At 37.0% G+C, this 24616-nt stretch overlaps 1 protein-coding gene across 1 annotated transcript; it reads left to right on the forward strand.

Moving 5' to 3' along the window:
* Positions 1 to 319: 319 nt before the first annotated feature.
* On the forward strand, positions 320 to 19059 carry LOC129282822 (protein-glutamine gamma-glutamyltransferase K-like). The gene is made up of 14 exons (XM_064114778.1): positions 320 to 503; positions 1226 to 1385; positions 1802 to 1946; positions 2778 to 2975; positions 3869 to 4091; positions 5306 to 5448; positions 6919 to 7148; positions 7679 to 7811; positions 8005 to 8077; positions 10029 to 10219; positions 10801 to 11025; positions 11308 to 11462; positions 13093 to 13286; positions 14759 to 19059. Exons 2-14 carry the CDS (start codon positions 1233 to 1235, stop codon positions 14892 to 14894), a joined length of 2199 nt encoding a protein of 732 aa, XP_063970848.1. The 5' UTR covers positions 320 to 503; positions 1226 to 1232; the 3' UTR covers positions 14895 to 19059.
* The last annotated feature ends 5557 nt before the right edge of the window (positions 19060 to 24616 follow it).

The raw sequence follows: 24616 nt of genomic DNA on the forward strand, positions 1-24616 counted from the left end.
AGGTAGAGAAAAAAACAACAACACCCCAGGCATCACTAACCACCCTTTCACACACTAAAAAAAATAGTAGTTTGAATGATTCCAGTGAAAAATAAGGCTAATGAGTTATGACAAATATGTAGCACGTGTGAAACCAAATAGAACATGATTAGAATCATGAACGCTAATCACAGTCACGATTACAATAGCAATCATCATTACAATGATGATTCAGGATTCACTTGTGAAAATGCCCTTGCAAAACTTGGGCAGGAACTGTTTAAAATTGTCCTATATGAGACAGCATCTATCCTTTCTTTGTTTTCATCACCGTGAGCGAAATGTCACGTGCATGTGATCATGTGCTTGTCATGCCCCCGTTTGTTTGTGTCATCAATCATGGCTTGCTGGGGTGGCGGAATGTTTTCTTCACTTTTTCTCAACAACTGTCATAAGCAGAATTCGTGTTAAAAGGCCATCGTGCCAAGATTTCGAAACCTCGGGCCTCCTTTTCATAGAACTCGGTATGACAACAAATTTACGGTTTTAATCTAATGAAATTATTTGATTTGATTTGCTTTAGAGTGAACAAGTGAAGTTGTGATAGAAATTGTGCATTTGTATTATAATTATTGATGTGTTGGCTCTGTTGGTAGAGTGTCCGTCGCACAACCGGGAGGTCGGGAGTTCAAACCTCGGCCGTGTCAGACCAACGACATTAAAAGATGGGAGTTACTGCTAGCCTGCTACCCTGTTTGGCATTCAACATTTAAGAGATACAGTAGTACCTCGATCTTTTTTCAGAATATTTTTAATTTCAGATTTCAATTGTGGATAATAGAATATGGATTTAAATTTTTCATTTTTATAACTTGTCTTTATGAAACGGAACCCGGAAGTTCTCTTTTCAATTGCGAGTTCCTGTAATTAACTTCCTGGTATAAATTTTTTTCATGCTGATAGGCTTCCGGAGCTAATTAAAATCAAAGGTTTTCATGGGAAACTGTATATATATGCTGTAATACCCGGTGGTTGTTTCATTAAAGTTCTCATATTTTTGCTTTAATATTAGATGTCTTTCCTGTCTTTGGATATTTTTGGACTATCAGTATGGTCTTCTGGAGATGAAGACTTAAAAAAACATATTGCGGTAAAGAAAACAATAAACCTGTTACAATTTCTTGCACGTGATAAGTTAAAAACGACAGGATTTTTACCAAGTCATTTCTTTTTGCTCATCCCATAGTACCCCAATGGAAACAGCAGCTGCTACCCATGCTGGCCGAAATTCGGGTCGCTTCGTCAACGTAACCGAGGCAGAGAGGGCGTATCTCGGTGATGGACGGGATAAACCCGAAGCACCTTCCAGACCTGATCAGCTGAGCCTTAAGGAATTGGACTTCCAGGTAAATTTAAACTAATTTTTATATTCCAGGTGAGGGTTAGTCTGCAAGCACAGACTCAAATTTGACATCTTGACCAATTATACCATGTCTGGAGTAAAGACTAGACTCCACACTCTCTATCTGTGTTAAATAGATGCAGCCAGAGTACATAGTCTAGTCTCACTACTTCAGACTCTGTATGCAAATTGCAAACTATGCAAAATGCAAAAATGAAAGGTCTGTGTCAGCAGACTAGGTGAGGGCGGGGGTGGTAATTTTGTAAAATGAAGAGAGGCTAGCTGTCAGACATACTCTATACTCTGTTTTGATGAGAAACAGCCATGCACAAAGCAATTATGGATATTCAATCATTATTTCAAAGAAACAGAACATTGTTATTTTTCATTCCCTCCCCCTCCCTCTCTCTCCTGACATAGTTGGAAAGAAACCGTTCACTCCATCACACCTCTGATTACGAGATAAATAACCTGTTCGTCAGGCGAGGGCAGCGTTTTGATCTCACCGTCACTTTCAACAGGGAACCAAAGACGGAGGTGTTTGGGCTGGAGTTGACTGTTCGTGGTAAGTATGAGCAAACCCTGCTTAGAATGTTGATGCAGTCTTGTTGTTGCTGTTGTTGTTAGTAGTAGTAGTAGTAGTAGTAGTAGTAATGGTAGTAGTAGTAGTAGTAGTAGTAGTAGTAGTAGTAGTAATGGTAGTAGTAGTAGTAGTAGTTGTAGTAATGGTAGTAGTAGTAGTAGTAGTAGTAGAAGTAGAAGTAGTAGAGTTGGTAATGGTTGTAGTAGTAGTAGTAGAAGTAGCAGCAGTAGTAGTAGCAGGGTGGTAGTTTTGGTGGTAGTAGTAGTACATGTAGGGTGGTAGTTGTGGTGGTGGTGGTGGTGGTGGTGGTGGTAGTAGTAGTGGTGGTGGTGGTGGTAGTAGTAGTAGTAGTAGTAGAGTTGGTAATGGTTGTAGTAGTAGAAGTAGCAGCAGTAGTAGTAGCAGGGTGGTAGTTTTCGTAGTTGTGGTGGTGGTAGTGGTGGTAGTTGTGGTGGTGGTGGTAGTAGTAGTAGCAGTAGTAGTAGTGGTAATAGTAGTAGTAGCAGCTGCAGCAGCAGTAGTAGTAGCAGTAAAATTAGAACTAGTGGCACTAGTGGTGGTGGTAGTATTACTAAGATCAGTAGGGCTGGTAGTAATGGTGGTGGTATTGGTTGTTGCGGGGATGGTGATGAATGCATGCAACCTTCCGCAAGTTGAATAGTTTTTGTTGTCATTCCTTCTAAAAATCAACAGCAGAATTCTTTATAGTTATGGATACACTCATGAACATTTCCTTGTCCCCTTTTGATAGACAACTTTCCCCTGCAATTCTTTCTCACAACCTTATTTCAATTTCATCTTTGAAATTGACAGGTGCCAAAGTTTCGTCTGCCCACAATGGCACGGTGATCCGTATGCCCTTCAGTCGGAGCGAAGAGACCCTCGGCGAATGGGGAATCCGTGTCGTCGGTACTAAAGGTCCCGAGTACCAGCTCGTGGTTAGCTGCCCTCCTAATGCCATCGTCAGTCGCTACAATGTCGCCGTCGTTATATTGGATACAGAAAACGCAGGTATGACAGTGTAGGGATGAGGCTATAAAAATGTTTGCGCTGTAACCCGACTGACCATAGTGATTTCTACCTAGTGATACGTACAGAATTTTATTCTTTTTTTAAATTTTGTTTTTGTTTAGGCCAAGTACATTTGGTGATGGTGGTGGTGATTTTTTACTTGATTACTAAGAAAGCATGAATGCTTGTAAGCAAGCAACCAGAGGACCGACGGCTTAAGGTCCTCTCCGAAGGAGTTGGTACTGAGGATTAATGCCTTACCAAAGGGCACTAGCGCACCAAGTGGGAATCGAACCCGTGTCACCGGAATACGAATCCCCCGCTCTACCGACTGAGCAATCATGCCTCCTGAAAAGTAGGAGTGTAATTGTACAATTTCTGTGTGTTGTAAATTCGGTCTCATAAGATGCGCCATACTTGAAAGTAAAAAGTCTGGAAGCGGCAAAGTAAAAAAAAATTGTGTGTTGGAATGGTTGCAGAAAATGTTGGGGGGATTTGATTCAACCCCTCCCCCATCGACCCAGGCCGTTTATTTATTTTTATTTACTTGTTTTTTTTTATTTGTTTTTTTTACCCAGGGTAACCCCGTCAGTGGACTAAGCACAGTTTTTTGGGGGGACCCTGCAAACTGGTTAAAAAAAATTAATGCATATATGAAGATTTACAAACAATGAGCGATGCATATGATTACCCTGGCTATGGTACAGCTACCCTGACAAGGTACCCGAGCGTTCAAGGAATCCCTTCCTACTGGTTACCCATTTACCCATGGTTGGATTAGCAATGAAAAATCCTTGTTGGATTGTTACATGCATGGCCTTGCCTCAACTTATTTAGCTCCTAGAGAATTACACATCACGATGAATTCTCAAATTTGTCTTGTTTTGACCTAGAACCCAGGTACTTCAAGCAGAAGGACCCCATCTTTGTGCTCTTCAATGCCTGGTGTCGTGAAGACACGGTCTTCATGGAAGGTGACGCCCAGAAGGACGAATACGTGCTCAACGATACGGGATGCGTCTTTACGGGAACCACTCGACGTCAGTACGCCCGATCGTGGGTCTTTGGCCAGTTTGAGGATATTACCACGGACGTCGTGTTTGACCTGCTTGAAAGGTAAGTACGAATATTTCTGCTTGATCCAATCAATCTCAACTATGGTAAGCCAGCAGTGCCACAATTCTTAATGTACGAGCCATACCTGCCAACCTGTCTAATTTTAATGTTCTTTGTTTTTTTTAATGTCAACACTTAATGCCCATGGAATTGGGTTTATGTAAGCAAACCAGGGCCCCTTCTTACAAAGAGTTGTGATTGATACGATCAAACTATGGAAAGCCAGCAATGCCGACATCTACTATGCGTGTATGTTCCAAATGTGTTATAGAAAAATGTACTCATACATGCGTATTCATCATTTTTCTCAACAATTCAATGTGCTTCCTCTTTATTTACAAATGACATTTGCTCAAATTTATTGTTGGAAAAATTATGATGATGATGGATATTGTTGAGGTTGATTAGATCAGTCACAACTAAAAGATGGAACCCCAAAGTATGTCTTCCACGATATGGTAACAATTGATTTTAAAGACTTCCTCATGTAATTATTCTTGCTGCATCTTTAATGAAATCCATATTTTTTATTTTCAAAATGCAAATCTGAAGTAGAAATACTCCAAAAATTCATTTTGGCCAATTGATCGTGGGCCCGGCAGCCACTGTGCAGCTCCAAATCAATGTTGCTCTATCCTTTAAATCGTTGGAACGCCAAACAGGATAGTAGCAACTCCCATCTTATCATCTATTGACATCTTTTTGGTCGGGACGTGGCCGTGGCTTGAACTCCCGACCTCCTGGTAATGAGTCAGATGCTCTACCAACTGAGCCAACACACTTTACCTTATGGTTATTTTTTTTCCTTCAAATTTGTTCACAACTTTATCTCCTTTTGATGAAAATCTTTGATGGATGGAAAAGGAAAAGTCTTGTACTGACCCTATAGTTGTTTTTATATCATTTTAACATCTTATTAGCTACCTACCAAAAAGAAGTGTTTAAGCTCTGTCTTTATGACTATTTGTTTTCTTCATTTTTCTTTTCACAACTAATTCTCCTTTTGATAAAAACTGTATCTTTCAATCTTAGTTGGGTGGAAAAGACAAAGTCTCGTGCTGACCTTATAGTCGTTTCTAGAACGTTCACTCATCTTATCAATTACTTACCTACCAAAAAGAAGCTTCCAAGCTTTATCTTCATGTCTATTTTTCTTCAATTTTTTTTCACAACTTATTCTCCTTTTGATAAAATCTGTATTTTCGTAATCTTAGATGGGTGGAAAAAGCAAAGTCTCGTGCTGACCCCGTCGTAGTTTCTAGAACGTTCACTCATCTGATTAATTACTTTCCTACTGAAGAGAAGGCATCCAAGGTGGGGCTGCTCGTGGGAAACTGGAGTGGAGACTATGACGATGGTAAGAGAATGTTAAAACATATCTTAGTTTTGGTCAATCCCCTCAATTCGGTTGATTCACAATACGGTGCACCATCTATCGGTTGCAGTGGACAGGCCGAAATTTGCAAGGCCTCATTGGAAAAAGTTGACATCTGTTGCGTGTGCTACATGTAGTACTAAAGTGAATGCATGCATGCGATTATTCAGCGCTGGCCGACAAATCTCAGGATACGTACTATCTTTGTCAGTAGATTTCAAACAACTTTGTCAAAGAAACAAAAGAACATCACCAAGAGAGGGCCTATGAGGTTTAACCCTAAACAGGCCGGGGGAGGGGTTGAATCAATCCCCCCCCCTCTACATTTTCTGCGATCATTCCGCCGCACGAAATCTTTTGACCGCGCCACTCGCAGAGTTTATACTTTTAAGTCTCGCGCATCTTTTGAGACCAAATTTACGACGCCCGGGTACGCGGTTCCGAAAGTACGCAACATTTCGTAAGTGCATGTCAGACCGAAAATTGTTCCAAAACGTGATTTTGTGTACAAAGTCAATGCAAATTGAGTTTTCTCATGTTATTCATAAAGATATGATTATTTCTACTTTAAACAGCTGAAATCAATTGATTTTAGCACAATTATGCTTCAAAGAGGTTGTGCAATAAATCTGGTGAAAAAAACAAAGAAAAACAAAAGGTTGAAAAACAAAGAAATACATAAGAAATTCATAAAAACAATAAAATACATAAGAAATTGATTTCCAAACCAATGTTTTTTTCAATTGCGATTGTTAAGAATGCTACAAAGAATATTTTTACCAAAAATTAGCATTCTAGGAGCTTTATTTAGTGAATTAGAGCAAACAGTATGATTTATGCATAAATTAGCATAATTAATTCATATAAAATAAAATCTCATTATTTTGGAAAATTTTACAATACAGCCTTGTAGATTACATTGCACACTACCAGCGTGCAAATTTTTGCGGCGCTCGCGTGATCGGCGGCCGAGATTCCCCCCCCCCCCCCCCCCCCCGGCCACAGAACAGCCAAAAAAGCCCGGCCTAGTTAGGGTTAAATTCAAATCCCAATGGCCAGAAATATGCCATATTTTAATTCTAATGGTTTAAATAAAAAAATGCATTCAGTGACTACTACGCTTTTGCAGTATTGTATTCTTCATTGACTCACATTACTAACCCTTTATTTAGACAGCCATTAAGCGAGTTTTGAGCATTCAAATTTTGCAGTAAATATGAAAGATCCATGACGTAAAGTCATTTTATTGTTATGCACAATGCTAGGAATACTGAAGATACAAAAATGGAACCCAATAGATAAGATGGCATATTCGATCCTATTTAACTGGTGCAAGCCAAAAATTGTATCTACACTATCAAATTTTCCCCAGCAATCATTTAATATCCCATTTAACATGTTTTCTTGTGATCTTATTCTTGTGTTGACTTTCATTCTACGTAAATCTTACAGGAAAAAGTCCATCCTCGTGGACAGGCAGTACAGCTATCTACGAGGCGTACGCCAAATCGAATTGTGAACCCGTGAAATACGGCCAGTGCTGGGTATTCAGCGGTGTGTTGTGCACCGCCATGCGCTGTCTCGGCATACCCTGCCGAAGTGTGACCAACTTTTCCTCGGCTCACGATACTGACGCCAGCATGACGATCGATGTGATTTTAGACTCTGAGACCAAAGAAACGGTATGTTAGTGCTACATGTACTTAATCCTGAAAGGAACTGGGTATGTGAGATGTATTGATGATCTGGGGTAGGGGGACATGCTACGATATCCCCCATTCTAATCTTGGCTGCCATTCTCACGAACGTGCCAAAATTACAAGCCAGTTTTAAAATATCATTCAATATTTTTTTTTTATTATTGTGAATAAAATATGCAAATTTATCTGTGAAAACGATTGTTGCATTAACAACCACCCAATTTCACCATGATTTTTTTACAGATGTCATCTTTGTAATCATGTATGTGTCATTGTCGTAATAATTCAATGTGCCCCTCTTTGTTTCAAAGGAGACAATATGCAAATACATGTATCCTGTAAGAAAAATTATGCCACTTATGGATTGCTATATTTGAGACTAATCATATCAATCGTAAATCTTTGTAAGACGGGCACAGGTGGCATTTTACTGTTAATTTTTCACTTAAAAACACTGATCTCTTTTGAGAACTCTCTGTAAAATGCACTCTGCCTTTTCCTTTTGTATACAGCTCGATTATATGTCCGACGATTCAGTTTGGAATTTCCACGTGTGGAACGAGGCATTTTTCACCCGCCCAGACCTCCCCCCACTGATGGGAGGCTGGCAAGCCATCGACGCCACCCCACAGGAGAGTAGCAAAGGTAAGTTTCCACTTTATTTTTGACCCGCAATTTACCTCGATGAGATTACTTTTTGAAATCCTACTTTCTTTCTTAAAATTTACAGATGCATACATGAGATATTGTAAAAGAACTTAGATTTTTAATTGCCTCAAAAAGTAATGTTCACATCAGTATGTTTGAAAATCATTGTTTTACATTGTACTTCATTCAGGCTTTTTCCAAATGGGTCCCGCTCCTATCGCTGCAATCAGGCAAGGCTTGACATACATGAACTATGATACCAAGTAAGTATTTTTCTTATTTATCTATTTATTCATTTGTTTATTTATTTATTCATTCACTTATTCATTTGTTTATGTTTTTTTGTCTCACCTGCATAGCAGAGTGAGACTATAGGCGCCGCTTTTCCGACGGCGACGGCGGCGGCGGCGTCAACACCAAATCTTAACCTGAGGTTAAGTTTTTGAAATGACAGCATAACTTAGAAAGTATATGGACCTAGTTCATGAAACTTGGCCATAAGGTTAATCAAGTATTACTGAACATCCTGCCTGAGTTTCATGTCACATGACCAAGGTCAAAGGTCATTTAGGGTCAATGAACTTAGACCATGTTGGGGGAATCAACATCAAAATCTTAACCTAAGGTTAAGTTTTTGAAATGTCATCATAACTTAGAAAATATATGGACCTAGCTCATGAAACTTATACATAAGGTTAATCAAGTATCACTGAACATCCTGCATGAGTTTCACGTCACATGACCAAGGTCAAAGGTCATTTAGGGTCAATGAACTTTGGCCGAATTGGGGGTATCTGTTGAATTACCATCATAACTTTGAAAGTTTATGGATCCGATTCATGAAACTTGGACATAATAGTAATCAAGTATTACTGAACATCCTGTGCAAGTTTCAGGTCACATGATCAAGGTCAAAGGTCATTTAGGGTCAATGAACTTTGGCCAAATTGGGGTATTTGTTGAATTACAGCCATAAATTTGAAAGTGTGTTGGTCTAGTTCATAAAACTTGGACATAATAGTAATCAAGTATCACTGAACATCCTGTGCGAGTTTCAGGTCACATGATCAAGGTCAAAGGTCATGTAAGGTCAAAGAACTTTGGCCACGTTGGGGGTATTCGTTGAATTGCCATCATATCTCTATAAGTGTATTGGTCTAGTTCATAAAACGTGGAAATAAGAGTAACCAAGTATCACTGAACATCTTGTGCGAGTTATAGTAGTTTTCAAAATCAGCACTGCTGCTATATTGAATCGCGTGATGCAGGTGAGACGGCCAGAGGCATTCCACTTGTTAATTTATTCATTCATCCATTCATTCATTCATTCATTTATAGCTGCCTATTTAATTGTTTATTTGATAATTTTTTTATCAATTATTCATTCATTCATTTATTTATATCTATTTATTTGATTATTTATTTATTCATTCATTTGTTTATGTATCTATATCTATCTAATTATTTATTTATTATTTGATTATTTATTTATTCATTTACTTATTTATTCATTTATTTATTATTCATTTGCCATTTCAAAAATTCATTCATATAACTAAATCAATTAGCATTTTATATGCAATATGCATCAAAGAATAGGAAGAAAAATCCACATTTACAAGTAGATAGCCAATATTCACAGATAATAGAATATGGCAAATTAAATTTACCACATTTTGTACCAGAGTAATAGATGGGCCTAATCATGAATGGGTAAGCGGAAATCAGCAAATAAGATGTCTTAAGAGAAGTCTCCAAAGTATCGATTCCAAGAGATTTGAATTTGTACAGAGTACATCGTGAATACTGTGCATCAATTTCCGTGCATGATGACATCACTTATTTTTTAACACATGCATATAGTATTTTCATTTATTTGATGCAAAGTAAAAGATAGTGGCCGAGTGGTAATCTGAGGATCGGGGATTCGATTCCCGGCACGGCACTTATGCCCTTGAGAAAGGCCTTTTATCAAGTACTTGCAATGGTTATTATTGGTCAAATTTAACGTATCATATATCATTGTAAAGCTTAGGAAATGAATTTTCAAGCTCAATAAAAAAACTTGATATTCATTTTGGACGACTTATTGTTGGTTTTGGGGGTGGACAGGTCACAATTATGTGATATTGCTCTGCTGCCCGGTTGAATGCAAAAAAATCAACCTGCATGGATTTCAATACCTATACTGTAGTTTTCATTGTCACTCGACAGGTTTGCTTTTGCTGAGGTCAATGCTGACCGAATCTACTGGCTGGCGACTAAGAAAGACATGGGCCCCCCGGAGCTTAAAAGGCTTTGGTGTGATACCAACGCTGTCGGCGTGAGGATCAGTACCAGGAAGCCCGGCAGAGAAATAGGCAACATCAGGGAGGATGTTACCGCCCAATACAAATTTGCAGCAGGTAAATGATGATGGTGATGATGGTGATGATGATGATGGTGATGATGATGGTGATGATGGTGATGGTGATGATGGTGATGATGGTGATGATGGTGATGATGGTGATGGTGATGATGATGGTGATGGTGATGATGATGGTGATGATGGTGATGATGGTGATGGTGATGATGATGATGATGATGATGGTGATGATGATGATGATGATGATGATGAAGATAATACTTACAATGATAATAATGTCATATTTGATCCAGGGTAGCTATTTCAGTTCTGAAAACTTTTCTCCTATATATATAGCAGGCCCTCCTTAACATGATAATGTTATTATCACCCCGGCTTTATAAGCACGGCAACCTTGATCGGGCACTCGAACATTCGAGAAATTTCTTCCTATCGGATACCCATTCACCTAACCCGGGTTGCGTGCAGCAAAATGTGGGTAAATTTTGTTTGCTGAAGGAAAACACACAATGGCTTGGAATGGACCCCACATCCCTCAGATTGAAAGACGAGAGTTTTAATCACTAGACCATGAAATAAATAAACCTTGAATACATTAATCCTATGTTTATCTTTTACCAGGGAGTGAGGAGGAGAGGAGTGCCGTGGAACGAGCTGTTTCTTTTGGCACCAGACCTAATACCTATAGGCCCGACAGGAAGGAGGACGACATCGAGGTTGAGGTCTTGCTGGCCGAAGACACACCCACTGGAAGCGACATCGAACTCAAGGTGGCGGTCAACAATAAAAGCTCAGTGTCTCGCACCGTCTCCTTCGATGTTGTTGCCTACATGTGTTTCTATACAGGTAAGTTCTTCAGGAAGTTATACAATATGTGACCCGCCATCCCAACTCTACGAGTCACCAGGGAAGGTTCTCTGTAGAATAGCTATATAGTAATTTAGTCTCCAGAAAGGGAAAATTAGAAAATCAGCTTATCTTGAAAGAGTGATTCTTCTTCATATTGTCAAAATTTGAAGTTGTGAAGTCAAGTGAAAGACAACGTATGAGAGTATCTTTGACACAATAATATTCTGCCTGTTATGAATAAACTTCTGCATTTTTTTGTGTATTTTTTTGTTTTTGAAGGTTTGGGCAAAGCCAACATGAAGAGCATGAAGAAAGAGGTGACCGTTCCGTCTGGCAAGTCGGTCCAAACCCTTGATGTGCTTGGTCCAGACCTCTACTGCCGCTACCTGGTTGACCAGCCTTGCATCAAGTTCTGTGTCTTCGGAGAAGTCCAGGTGAGACGATATGAACCATATTGCCGCTTGGTCTTATCCCACATGGTCTAATCCTCGTCTGCCTAAGATTTTTTAAGGTCAAGTCCATCCCAGAAAAATGTTGATTTTAATGAATAGAGAAAAATCAAACTAGCAAAACGCTGAAAATTTCATCAAAATCGGATATAAAATAAGAAAGTTATGACATTTTAAAGTTTTGCTTTTTTTTCACAAAACAGTGATATGCACAACTCAAATGAGACAGTCGATGATGTCCCTCACTCACTATTTCTTTTGTTTTTTTATTGTTTGAATTATACAATATTTCATTTTTTATAGATTTGACAATAAAGGACCAACTTGACTTAATCATATAATGTTAAACAATGCTCATTCCACATGTTCAGGGAGGAATTAATCGTTGTTTCACTTGACAATGAGGAGAAAAATAGAATATTCCCGATTTCATATAATAAAATACAAAAGAAATAGTGAGTGGATGACGTCATCAGTCTCCTCATTTGCATAACCACCAGGATGTGCACATAACTGTTTTGTGAGATTAAGCGAAACTTGAAAATGTCATAACTTTCTTATTTTACATCCGATTTTGATGAAATTTTCAGTGTTATGCTTGTTGGATTTTTCTCTTTTTATTCAATCAACTTTTTGTTGGGGTGGACTTGTCCTTTAAGTATGACTGAAAGTCAATGCGTACATGATGTGTAATGCGCAATCTTATTGATCAATACGCAGTAGTGCGCGCCCTCTTGGCATGATCTGACCAATGCGATCATGCCTTTTCATACCGTATACAACTAGGCATTTACGTGCGAGGTGAAATCTTACCAAACAACAGGTGTACTTTCATGATTGTAGAAACAAGAACGTTTTTTCCAGTCTACACACGAATCAGATGAATCTTAAGTCATTTAAGTCATACTTAACCCTAAAAGGCCAGGGGGGGGGCAGATTCGGCCCTCCCCCCTACATTTTTTAATGATAAGTCTGCCGCGCGAAATTTTTCAACCACGCTGCTCGCTGACTTTTTTCCTTTCATATCTCGCACAACTTTTGAGACCAAATTTGTGATGCCCGGTTACGCGGTTACAAAAAACATAATATGTAAGTGCATGCCAGACCAAAAACTGCTCAAAACATGAATTCATGTACAAATCCAATGCAAATTGTGTATTTAGCCAACATTCATAAATTTATTTGAAGTACATTTGATCGGGATACTACAAAGAGTCTGAGAATAAAAATTAGCAGTTTTGGGGCCACATGATAGTTGATTAGAGCAAATTAATTCAAAATTAAAAATGATCACACATTAATGATTTTTGTTGAAAACACAATTTGCATTAACTTTGTACACAAAGTGTCATGTTTTTTAACAATTTTGGGACTGACATGCATTTACGAAATGTTGCATGATTTCACAATTGTGTACCCGGGTGGAGCACGATATGCAGACTTGACAGTAAAAAGTCAGTGAGCGACGCGGTAAAAAAAATTGTGGGTCTGCGTAGTCACAAAGTTCGTCGAGGCTGGGAGTCCAGACCCTCACCCCAAGTGAAATAAAGATAAGATACCCATTTCAAACCGTGTTTGCTCATTTTTTTTTCTTCATTCATTCGTCTTCGACCAGGAAACATCCCAACTCATCGTATGCCAGGACACGGTATCCCTCACGCCACCGGAGATGAAGACGGAAGCCAAGGTGGATGGGTACGAGGTGAAGATCGAGGCCGAGTTTGTCAATCCCCTTCCCATCACACTCACCAATTGTACCATCCGCATCGAGTGCCCGCTGATTGGCCGGTCCATGACACTCGGACAAAAGTAAGATTGATTGATTTTTTTAATTAATTTTTTTCTCTATAAATTCATTTAATACTTTACTTTGACAAAAGCATATCTTGTTCTGAATGAATATTTTATAAGAGTCCATGATGCAAAAAGCTTAGCAATTGATTGTAAAGATGACCTGTACGCTTGATTCTATATAATGATCAATGGTAAGAAATGCAAAGATCACTCCCTATGTTACCGGGTGGGTGCTTCATAAAGCCGTTCGTAAGTTACAAGCGACTTTACAAACAACTAGTGACCCTTTCTCGGAAGCTTAAAATAGATTGATTGATTGTTTATTTCATTTACCAAATAGATATTCGTCATTACAAACAATGTATGTGTATATACAAATGTCGAAATGTAAGCAGTAATGCATTAAGAATGGGTCATTTTAGAATAGATTTTAAATGAAGCATGAGAACCTTTTGGGAAAAGCCTGGGGCACGTCTGACAAAGAGTTGCGACTGATCGATCTATCACAACTATAAAAAGCCAGCAACATCAACATCTAAAAGTGGATGTTTGCTCAAAGTATTTTCTAGATACACTGTATGCTATAAATTCATACAGTTATTTATTATTTTTTTCATGCAGTGTGCTTCTATTTGTTTACAAAGGAGATTGTGCAAATTTCCTGTAGCAGAAATTATGACACTCTTTGTAAGACAGGGCCCTGATATGGCTTTGCAAAATTAAAAAAATCTGACAAGAAACGTGTAATTAATAATGATGTTTCATAATAACATCATAGTTTACCCAGGGTAGCCACTTCAGTTCTGAAAACTCTTCTCACAGCGGGCCCTGTATAACATGATTATGTTATTATTTTACTGGCTCTAGCACAGCTACCTTGATATGGCAGTTGAGCATTCAATGAATTTCTTTTTAAAAGCAACAGCAATGAATGAATAGAAGTGGGTGTGTGAATTATCACTGATACCCTGAATTTGAATGAAATTGTAACCAATTTTAATTGTTTAGGTGGACTTAATTAGCTCTAATGACAGTTTGTTCCAAATAACTGTTGGGTATTTCTTAGAGAAACGTTGCACCTTCCTGTGGGCAGGGGTGATTAATGACCTTCAGCGATATGTCTAGTCATCTTTTTTTTTCTATTTATTTTTTTGCATATTAATTGCACATTAATGAGTCAGAAAGAAGAGGATTGAGGGTATTTGAATTCCAGTTCATCGTGACTTAGCAGTGAACCAGAATAGCCTGACGATTAAGTCGCTGCCCGGAAAGCAGTAGATGGCAGGTTCGAATCCCACTGGTTCCAATTTTTTCTGACTTATGATTTTCATTACAGATCGAGCATGCGATCTTAAACACACAGGAAGAATGCGGAAAATTTGTTTATAATTTCCTCCTATTAAAGCCTCATTATTTACTATTAATGTCTAGTCATCTGTTAAATAAATGCTACTATCCTTTCTCTCCTCTTCTCCTCTCTCCTCCAGTGATGTCCCTCCAAAAGGGGTCTACAAATTCGGGATGAGCTTCCCGCACCAGAAGAAGGGAAAGAAGCACCTCGTCGTCGACTTTGACTCAAAGCAGATGGGGAACGTCATTGGCGACATCTTCATGGAGGTCTAGGTTCCAACACTCTTATGTAAGAACGTAAGGTTATGAACGACTATAGGAACAACAAGTTTTATGGCAAGCCACTCGATCGCAGTTCTCAATATCGTCAAACCACATTAGCTCAACTTGCAATGTAGGGTCACTTTTTTTTAATTAAATACGTTTTTTAAATGCAAAGTTTGGTCGAGCAGGGATTTCTGATACTGTTGACCCAGGTTTGATTCCAACTTGGTGCGCTAGTGCCCTTTAGGAAGGCAATTACCCTCATTACCAGGTCCCTTGGAGAGGATGTTAAACCTTTGGTCCTCTGGTTTCTTCCTTACAGTACAAGCATCCTCTCAAAATATTCAGGTTTAAAAAAAACACCACCACATTTCCTTCACAATTCATTTTAAGTCCGTACAAACAAGGTCGCAAGTTGTTTAGGCTTCAGCAGTTATTTGGGGTTTACATTTGGCTCTCCATACTCCTGTTGTGGTAAAGTTATGTTATGGAAAGCTGCATGAAACAAACCTTGGATCCAATGGGTTGGATGTTGGAAAGGACCTTGAACATGACTTGAGGACTAGGTTCATGGTAAATTGGCTTTCTTTTAAGAGAACAAAAAGCAGCTTGTCAAAAGAGCTTTTCAAAAATGATTATTCTTGCTCGCTAATCCCATTCTGTTCATTCTGTGGTGACAGTACTTTGTCAAAGTAGAATGATTAGTCCAAAGATTACTCTCACTCACATTTTTTTTTGTCAGTTTGTATGTACTTTCAGTCATTTCATTTGCTTGTACTTTCTTGAGAGTGATTAATAGATTAGTTTGGATTTTTTTCTGTGTAGTTTGTATTGATCCTAGTCGTAGGATTACGTACCAGATATCGTATTGTATGTTCATGAAATGTACTTATTGATTTTTGACTAACCAAGTTGGTTTTGAGTACAGGTACTTTTTATTATACATGTATGTGTTTAGTACTAGTTAGATTTATTTTTCAGTATCGAGATTATAGAATCATGTCCAAGTAATCAGTATAAAAAGTGAAACTTTTGTGCTTAATGTTAAATGCTTTATTTTGCCAGCTTGAAACAGATTTTTCTGATATTTTTTTATTTTCCTAAGAGAGAGAAAATGGTTAACCACTAGGTCCTTATTTAAAGTCACTTTTAAAGTGCATGGAATTTCAGAAATTCTATACTTTGTCATTAAATATTGAAATAGGCCAAGTATTTAATACTTATCTTTTGTACTTCATGAAAATTTATGGTCACAAAGACTTTTTCAGGGTTTAGAAGGGAAACTTGTGATATTTTGCCCCTAGAATATATATATATATGTATATATGTTTTGCATTGCCTTGAATATTACTGAAATGTGTTCTCTACCTTTCAAGATTATGATCATGAAACTAAAATCATTCAATCAAGAAATAATTACATCAAATTGAATCAAGAAAATACAGAAGGAAATTTCTCTTTGATAGGTATTAAAAGATTTTCATTCTTTTTATTAAATTATCATATTGAATTATATCAATTATTGATACTTTAATACAGAAGGAAGGTGCTCCGTTATTTTGTATTCAACTGTTGCGTTTAAATCAAACAAAAATAAAAAACAAGTCATTTAATTGAATCAAGAAGATCAGATGGAGAATATCCTTTTGTGATTAGAAATTCATTTTTTCTGCTGATTTTGAGTTATGAATATTGATGATCATTGATGATAAGCCTATTTTTGTTATCATATTTGTTTGCCTTGAACTCTTCTTAAGCTGATACTTGTCTATTCATGTTTTTTTCTGCGTAAACTCAAATTCAGTGTAGTCTGGATGTAGTAAATTCAATGTCATCGTAACATTAACTTGCTTTACGATTATTGATGATAAGCCTATTTTTGTCATATTTGTTTGCCGTGAAATCTTCATAAGCCGATACTTGTCTATTCATGTTTTTTTAGTAATCTCAAATTCAATGTAGTCTGGATGTAGTAAATCCGATGTCATTGTGACATGAACTTGATTTATGAATTGTTTTTAGATTAGATTTCATCGTGCCTTAGATGACCTATTTGTTTTCTAGCATTTGGGATAGTTTTAGGGTGTTGAGGTTAGTGGTAATGTCTGTGTATATTATAATGTACAGTACTTTGAGTTAGTGTGTGAAATCTACATGGAGACTACTCAATGGGTCGTAGGGTTTACATATTCCTCTATTTTGTGTAGTATTTTTGAACGAGTAACGTTTTTTTTACGGAAACAAATAGTCTTTAGTGGCCTTTGGTGTTTCTATTCAATAATTTTGATAGGATACACTACATATTGAAAGGTGCTAGTACATATAGGTACAGAGTGCCTTTTCTGTTTCTGAAATAATTCTTCTTTCAATTTCTATGGAATGAAATGAGTTCATTCATTCACGATACAGCAACAGTGCTTTGAGAAGCAAAGGCAATTTTCATTTTCTTGAAGAATTCACCCGACTATTCAGGCAACTTATGATTACAACAGTCTGTGCTGCGTATTTCAGCAGGAATCTGATACCGTGCATGACCTTTCAAATGGTACTACCTAGTGACCTTTGAACTTTCTCAGCATCATCTGAAATGGGGGAAGTTGGTCAGTGAGGAAAAGGCGTTAAATAGGGTTTTTTGTTAAAAGATGCAGCTCAGTCCAAAATTCAAGGAGCCCGTTTCACAAAAAGAAAATAAAGAAGCGTGTTTGACAAACTGATGCAGCACTAGCTTTTGAGACAATTCATTTTAACATTTCCTTGTATAAACTAGTGTTTAGATTCTACCACTTTATGAAAGCAACCCTGGCCGAGATTTTATTGTGAATATTTTTCAATGTGTTTATTCGTGAGGCTGTCCATTAATTATTAAAGTGTAGGTTTAAAAATTGACCTGTTTAATGTTTCTTTTTCATTAGACTAGTTATTTTTATTATTGAGGAGAAAAAAGACATTTCCCACCTTTTAGTATTAAAGCTTCAGTTTCCAAGTCTATGTTTTATGTTTGATACTTGAAATCTAAAAAAATGCACTCTATGGGAATTTGATTTGATACAGTTCTTACTTGTCATTTATACCATAGAGACCTTGTTAAAGTCCTATTCATGAAGGGGTGCAAGTTCTACTGGGGCGTACATGTACACTACCAGTCACAATTCTTTGACTCACTGTTACCTGTTTCAGCTAGAGAACAATAGAATCAGTGGACCAAATCTATCGTTCTCTGGTTGAAACAGTGTACATATTGCACATTTATGAAATCATTTTTAATTTGATTTCTCATTTGCCTTTAGTAGTCAATGGCTCACATTCTACTACGCACAGATCGCTACCAAAGATACATGTACATGTGTCCTTGTTTGTAAATGTATGTGCTTATATGGAATCATGGCAGTGTTAATTGTTTCATTTCATTTTTGCATCAATATTTTTGATATGTTGGTGCAATTCAGTGTGCCTTTGACAGAACAAAAATGAATTGCTTGTTGGCTTAATTTTTTTTCTTCTGACTTATGATTTTCATTACAGATCGAGCATGCGATCTTAAACACATAGGAGTAATGCCGAAAATTTGTTACAAATTAGCTCAATTTTGATATGAATACCACAATTTTATCAGTTTCGGGTTTCTTGTACTAGACAATTGTCATTTGTCTATCCATTGGGTGAAAATGAAAATGTAAATTGAGTAATATGAGAAATTGAGATACATGCCATGGCTGAAGAACAGTACACAATTTTGTATACACATATTGGATTTTTTCTTCTCAAGATGCTTATTCCCGCAACAATCTCACAAATCACTTTTACTTGCCACATTTATCAGTATCAACATCTATGAAGATTAACTTGCAAATATACACAGGTTGCCCCTAAGATACAGCTTTAACTCAGTGTATCTCTTGGTACTAATATTTACCAATTAATTCCACTATTTCTGGGCATTTTGATATCTTTGTGCTTTAACTAAGTGTCTACTTGAATTTACAGTACTTTTTTTGGAAACAAAGTTTCTGTTTTTGTACAGGGTATCGTGAGGTACTCAAATTAAAAGTTCTTTTGTGTAAGCTTTGGATAGGAAATGTACATGTACTAATTTCATTTTGTTTTTTGTTCAATGTAGAATACAACATGAACTCAAATAAATGATTTCCCATACGATGGGTTATAGATTAGGAAACATCTAGAGTTGTATAATTGTGTTTCATCACCCCTCTCCCTCCCCCTACCCCACCCTCTCCCCCTACCCTTATCCCACCCTCTCTCCCCCTACCCTTATCCCACCCTCTCTCCCCCTACCCTTATCCCACCCTCTCTCCCCCTACCCTTATCCCACCCTCTCTCCCCCTACCCTTATCCCACCCTCTCTCCCCCTACCCTTATCCCACCCTCTCTCTCCCTCCCTGACCCACCTTGATCGCTCCCCCCATCTTCATCTCTCCCAATCTCCCCCACTCTTTCTCCCTCGCCCCTCCCCAAATTTCATCTCTCTCTTACACCCTCACTCCTTCCCCACTCTCATATCTCCTCCATCTCTTTCTACCCCACCCTCACCATCTCTTTCCCCTCCCTATCACCCAATCTCCACCTCCCCCACCATCTATTTATTCCCCTCCTTCTCTCACTCCTTCCCATTCCTTTTTCTCCCCATCCTCCCATTGTCAGATACTCAAGAGAGGGGGGGGGGGGAGGTATGAGAGAACAGGGGGGAGGTATGAGAGAACAGAGGGGAGGTGTGAGAGAACAGAGGGGGATGAGAGAGCAAGGGGGAGGGGTGAGAGAAGAGAGGGGGGTGACAGAGATAAAGAGAGAATGACAGAAAGGGAAAGGAAAAGATCATCATCAAAGGCCGATCCGATCAATCGCAACTGTTGAATGCCAGCAACGTCAACATCCAAAATACATGTTCTAAAATATTTTCTAGAAATGATGAATATTCATACTTTCACTGTTTTCTCGACAATTCAGTATGCTTCTCTTCTTTTCAAAGGACATTGAGCAAATTTCCTATAGAAAAAATTATAACATTGATTGATTTCCATATACTTGAGATTGATTTTGGATCAATCGTAACCCTTTGTAAGACGGGACCGAGAAGAAGACAAAAGACAGACGGGTGCATGGGCTTATGATGGGAGAACATAAAAAAATGCACTTTACATAGTTTAGTATTCACACAGGATATTGTGTATAGGAACTCATTTTATCTTTATTGCTATAATGAAAATACATAATACATGCCCAATTTATTTGTGAGTGAGAAAACAGACCAAACCACCAAATTACACCATACCTTCACTGTATGTCTATGTATAATATGCAGTCGAATATGAATATCCAATTGGAATTACAAGGAACGATATAGTACCAAGGTCCATTTCACACTACGAGGGATTACCTTTCAGTGAGCTGTACCCGTAGCCGTACTAAACCCGCTCCAAAACGAATCGAGAAAACCTAGCTTAAGAGGCGGTCTGGCACGAACTGATGCTTACCCGGTCCGGGCCATTTACTCGCGTGCTCGGCGACCAACTCGCGCGCTGGCTTACCGTGTACTCGCGTATTCGGAGGGTACCACACACAAGTGGGTGTTGCACTGGATTTCTTTTCGGGTGTGAACGGGTATGGATACAGTTCACATTGATCAAGGGAGTCAATCCCCCTTTTCTTTGATGGGATAATGAAGGGATGTACAAAATGATAACTTTTCTATTAAAAAATTGTCCAATACAATATTGACCATTACATTATACAGTACAATTATTAATATCCAACGAATGCTATCATACCACATACATTAAATTGAGTTTTCTCTCTATTTTCATTTTTAACGAAGGAAAACGAGGAATAACCAATCCAGGCCATTTTAAAATCCAATTTTGGGGGACATTTTCATTTTCAAATGCCTTCATTTCATTTTCTTCTCAAATATTCTGAGATACGTTTTAGGAAATAAATTGTTAATGCATTGAAAACAGGAGAAAAAAAAGTACTATAAAATTCCGGTCAATGCACGATTAGATTATGAATGCGAAAAGTATAATACAAATAAAATCAACTAAATATTAAGAATATAGGGCTTACAATATAGTATATTTTCAACCTACACTTTAAAAATATAACCATAATTGTGTAGATTCTCAAGTTCAGCCCTTTTTTAAGTACAGATATGAGGAACAATCCTGGAAATCAATTTTTCAGCCTATAAATGATCCTTGAAATACATGATTCAGCCTTCATCTATTAAAAAAAGATGATTATTAGTTGGGAGAGGGCAGTCGGGCCTTAAAGCTTCGTCAAAAATCAAAGCAACCAGTCTTCAAAAGCTGCAAATCCAAACTTGGACCAAAATGGAACAACATCATTTTTCTTTAAATAACTAACCCAAAATTTAACTTACTGTTGGCTAAAAATTAATCACAATTCATTTGGCATGCAATTTGTTTCAACCAATAGTTGGTAAGTTAATATTTTAACGAACCTACATGTTGGTTTAAAACATTTCTGAGAGTCCATAACCGTAACCCTGAATTTTGTTATCAAAACACTAATGGAAAGAGTAAGTTTTCCCCTTCCTCATTCAAAAGAGTTCAACACAGAATAAACGGGGTCTAATAATAAAGATATTAAAGTCAAGTACGCTTTTAACACTTACATTACGATCAGCTTTCACAATTATTTCCAAAATTACTAAAACCTCATCAATACGACTCGTAATACACATTGTAAACAACGTTCTACTTCATATATACTGGATGGATTTCTTTTTCTCATTTCGGATAAAAATAGCACAAAACTATCTTATCCATTAAACGAAACAGTGGTATAAAATAACACAATGAGTCACAATACATACTTATATTTACAAAAATATGAGTAAATAGATTGTTCCTATATATGTATTCTAAAGAGTAAATATATTTATACATAGAATATACAGGTTTTTCTCTTGCTAATACTTCAAAGTCATCATCACCATCACAGAATAAAGACATTTACAATAGAAGCGCCGATGCGCTTAATATGAAAATAATTATGAAAATAACATGATGATTTCTTGTGAGATCCCTTATTTTGGTCTCAAAAACTAAAACTTTTACCAATCATTCCATCTTTCCAATATTTTTTGGAAAATCCATCGTTGAAAGGACACTGCCTACAGTAAAGCCTCAAAATTGGTTTAATGAAATTTCATGATTTTCCCTTATCTATCTATAAACTTGTAAAATCATCTTTTGGTGAGATGAAAATCTCGCATTATCCACTGAAAAAAGTAAACTGCAACTTTTGCCAAAATTCATAAAAATTATGCTGAATTCAAAAAATTTAAACTTTTAACAATATGTACAGCCCACTATAGTAGACAAACACAGAATAGTCCTCTTTCCATTGTTTTTTCCAAACACAAGAACCTTTATAACTGTAAACATCTTCACAAAAACAACACATTCATCCAAGCTGTTCCACTTTTTCACATTAGATTTTGATAATATATCTTGTTAATGTATCACAAAAGTTACAAGTGCAAAAATACAAATCGGTATACCAAATATATCATTGTACACATATCACGTTAAGATGGAAGGGATACAAACATTTAAATTCTGGTTATATTCTGTACAGATTATACAATCACTCTATCTTATCACGCAAAGTGATAAATACTCTTCTGGAAAGTTTATTCAAAACAGAGAAAAGACTAGCTGAAATACAAAGATTAACTTTAATACTAACTTGTTTTGATAGAAAGGATATAGTTTGGAAGAAATTTGTGATGAAGTACAGCGGATTTCGTCTGGAAATAAATCAAAAGAATTCTTTCGAGTGACTTGAATGCATATTTGAATGATGATCACATTTTCTGAGCAACTGACCTGTTCTCTGACGGCTTTATATGGAGAATGCATTCATTCTACGAATATGAACGCATTCATTCTATGAATATGAATGCATTCATTCTACGAATATGAATGCATTCATTCTACGAATATGAATGCATTCATTCTACGAATATGAATGCATTCATTCTATGTATATGAATGCATTCATTCTACGAATATGAATGCATTCATTCTACGAATATGAATGCATTCATTCTACGAATATGAATGCATTCTAAGAAGCAACAAGTTTCCATTAATTGCATTCTCTTCACAGCTGAAATTGATGAAGTAAATTTGAAAACTCTATTGTCTAATTCATTATTACGGCCAATCAAGCTCATGCATGAGATTTTATAGAAACCATTGCGACAGTGTTCTATGCTTGGTTGTTTTGGAAATGGCAAAATCTTGACAAACCATGGCAGCATAATTCCTTATGTAGGTGCTACATGTATATAGAAGTGGATAACAGTTTTATAATAAACATGTTACCTACATTAACTGAGCAATCCGTGAACAGAACTAATGGTAATCAGAGTGAATGGCAGTCAACAGGTTAAGCAATGAATTTTTCACCATGCATGTTTTGTGCTGAACACAATCATATCATGACAGCATTATATGATTTGACAGTATTGATATTAGTTCACACACAGGTGTCATTTTGAATGAACGACTATCCACGCCCACCACCACGATTTTATTCTTTTCGAGACCGAAAGTTGATACATATCAGTCTACATGTGTATGTTGATGAAATGAAATCCAGGTCCCCATCGCATAAAAGTAATACTACTATGGTAACTATGCCATCCAATGGAAACTACCATGGTAATGATGATCAACAGCCAATCACAATCAAGCATTCCATGCAAGTTACCATTGGATGCCAAAGTTACCGTAACGGTAACTTTTATGCAACGGGACCCAGATTCACTGATTTTTCTTTAAATAAACCACGGTAGAGACAGAAAAACAAACCACGGTAGAGACAGAAAAAGATGAAAAAATATTGGAATCCTCTCTGCCTTTAAAGGGGGAAATCAGAGTCCATAAAATATTAGAACAATCTCACAAAAGAACCGATAAATGGTACATGACTCGGGCAATCTTATACCGACAATATGCTAAAAAAAGTCTTGACTCTTACAAAATTACAAAAAAATCATACTTTTTGTTTTTTTCTCCTCCCTTTTTGGAGGTAGAAAGGTGATTTCTAAGACTAAAGACAGATACACATGGGAGGTATTGCTCAACTAACGGACATGGATCTATCTATTTTTTTTTATTGAACACAGGTCATACACTGCATGTATTACAATCATTTTAATACATGTCTTTTGAAAAAGGACAATTTTTTTACAGCCCTGGTGTCCGTAAAATAAACCCTGTACTAATCATTGGCTAAAACACGAGATGTACAAAACCATCACATTTCATACTGATATCCAATGTACACAAAGTTAATTTATAGAAGATACGACAAAATGTAAACTTTGCAAAGTACGTGTAACAACAGAGTTGAAAAACTGATACGATATAATGCTTATTACAATCATCACTATTTACATTAATTTGAGTAATATTATGAGAGATGGATCTGAAAGAAAATGGAGAGTTAGTATCGTATCCAAGTTCCCCTTTTTACTTTGAGTTGTAAACTAATTAAAATACCTTGGCATTCTGATTCTTCCCCATAAAATAGTTCAGTGGTCCCTCAACTGATATCAACTGCCAAAATTAATTAACACATTCTTATTCAAAATAGCATGCAATATTACCCCCCCCCCATTAAAAAAAAAGTTTCTCTTCTGCTAGCATTTAAATATATTTTCTAACTTCCTAACGAGTCTC

The sequence above is a fragment of the Lytechinus pictus genome, unplaced genomic scaffold, assembly GCF_037042905.1.
Source record: "Lytechinus pictus isolate F3 Inbred unplaced genomic scaffold, Lp3.0 scaffold_20, whole genome shotgun sequence".
NCBI classification, from domain to species: Eukaryota; Metazoa; Echinodermata; class Echinoidea; order Temnopleuroida; family Toxopneustidae; genus Lytechinus; species Lytechinus pictus.

Coding starts and splice junctions, on each gene's coding strand:
- LOC129282822 (XM_064114778.1), top strand. CDS start 1,233: ATGGAAACAGCAGCTGCTACCCATGCTGGCCGAAATTCGGGTCGCTTC. Junction 4,092..5,305: donor GTGTTTGACCTGCTTGAAAG/GTAAGTACGAAT, acceptor TCGTAATCTTAG/ATGGGTGGAAAAAGCAAAGT. Junction 13,287..14,758: donor TCCATGACACTCGGACAAAA/GTAAGATTGATT, acceptor TCTCTCCTCCAG/TGATGTCCCTCCAAAAGGGG.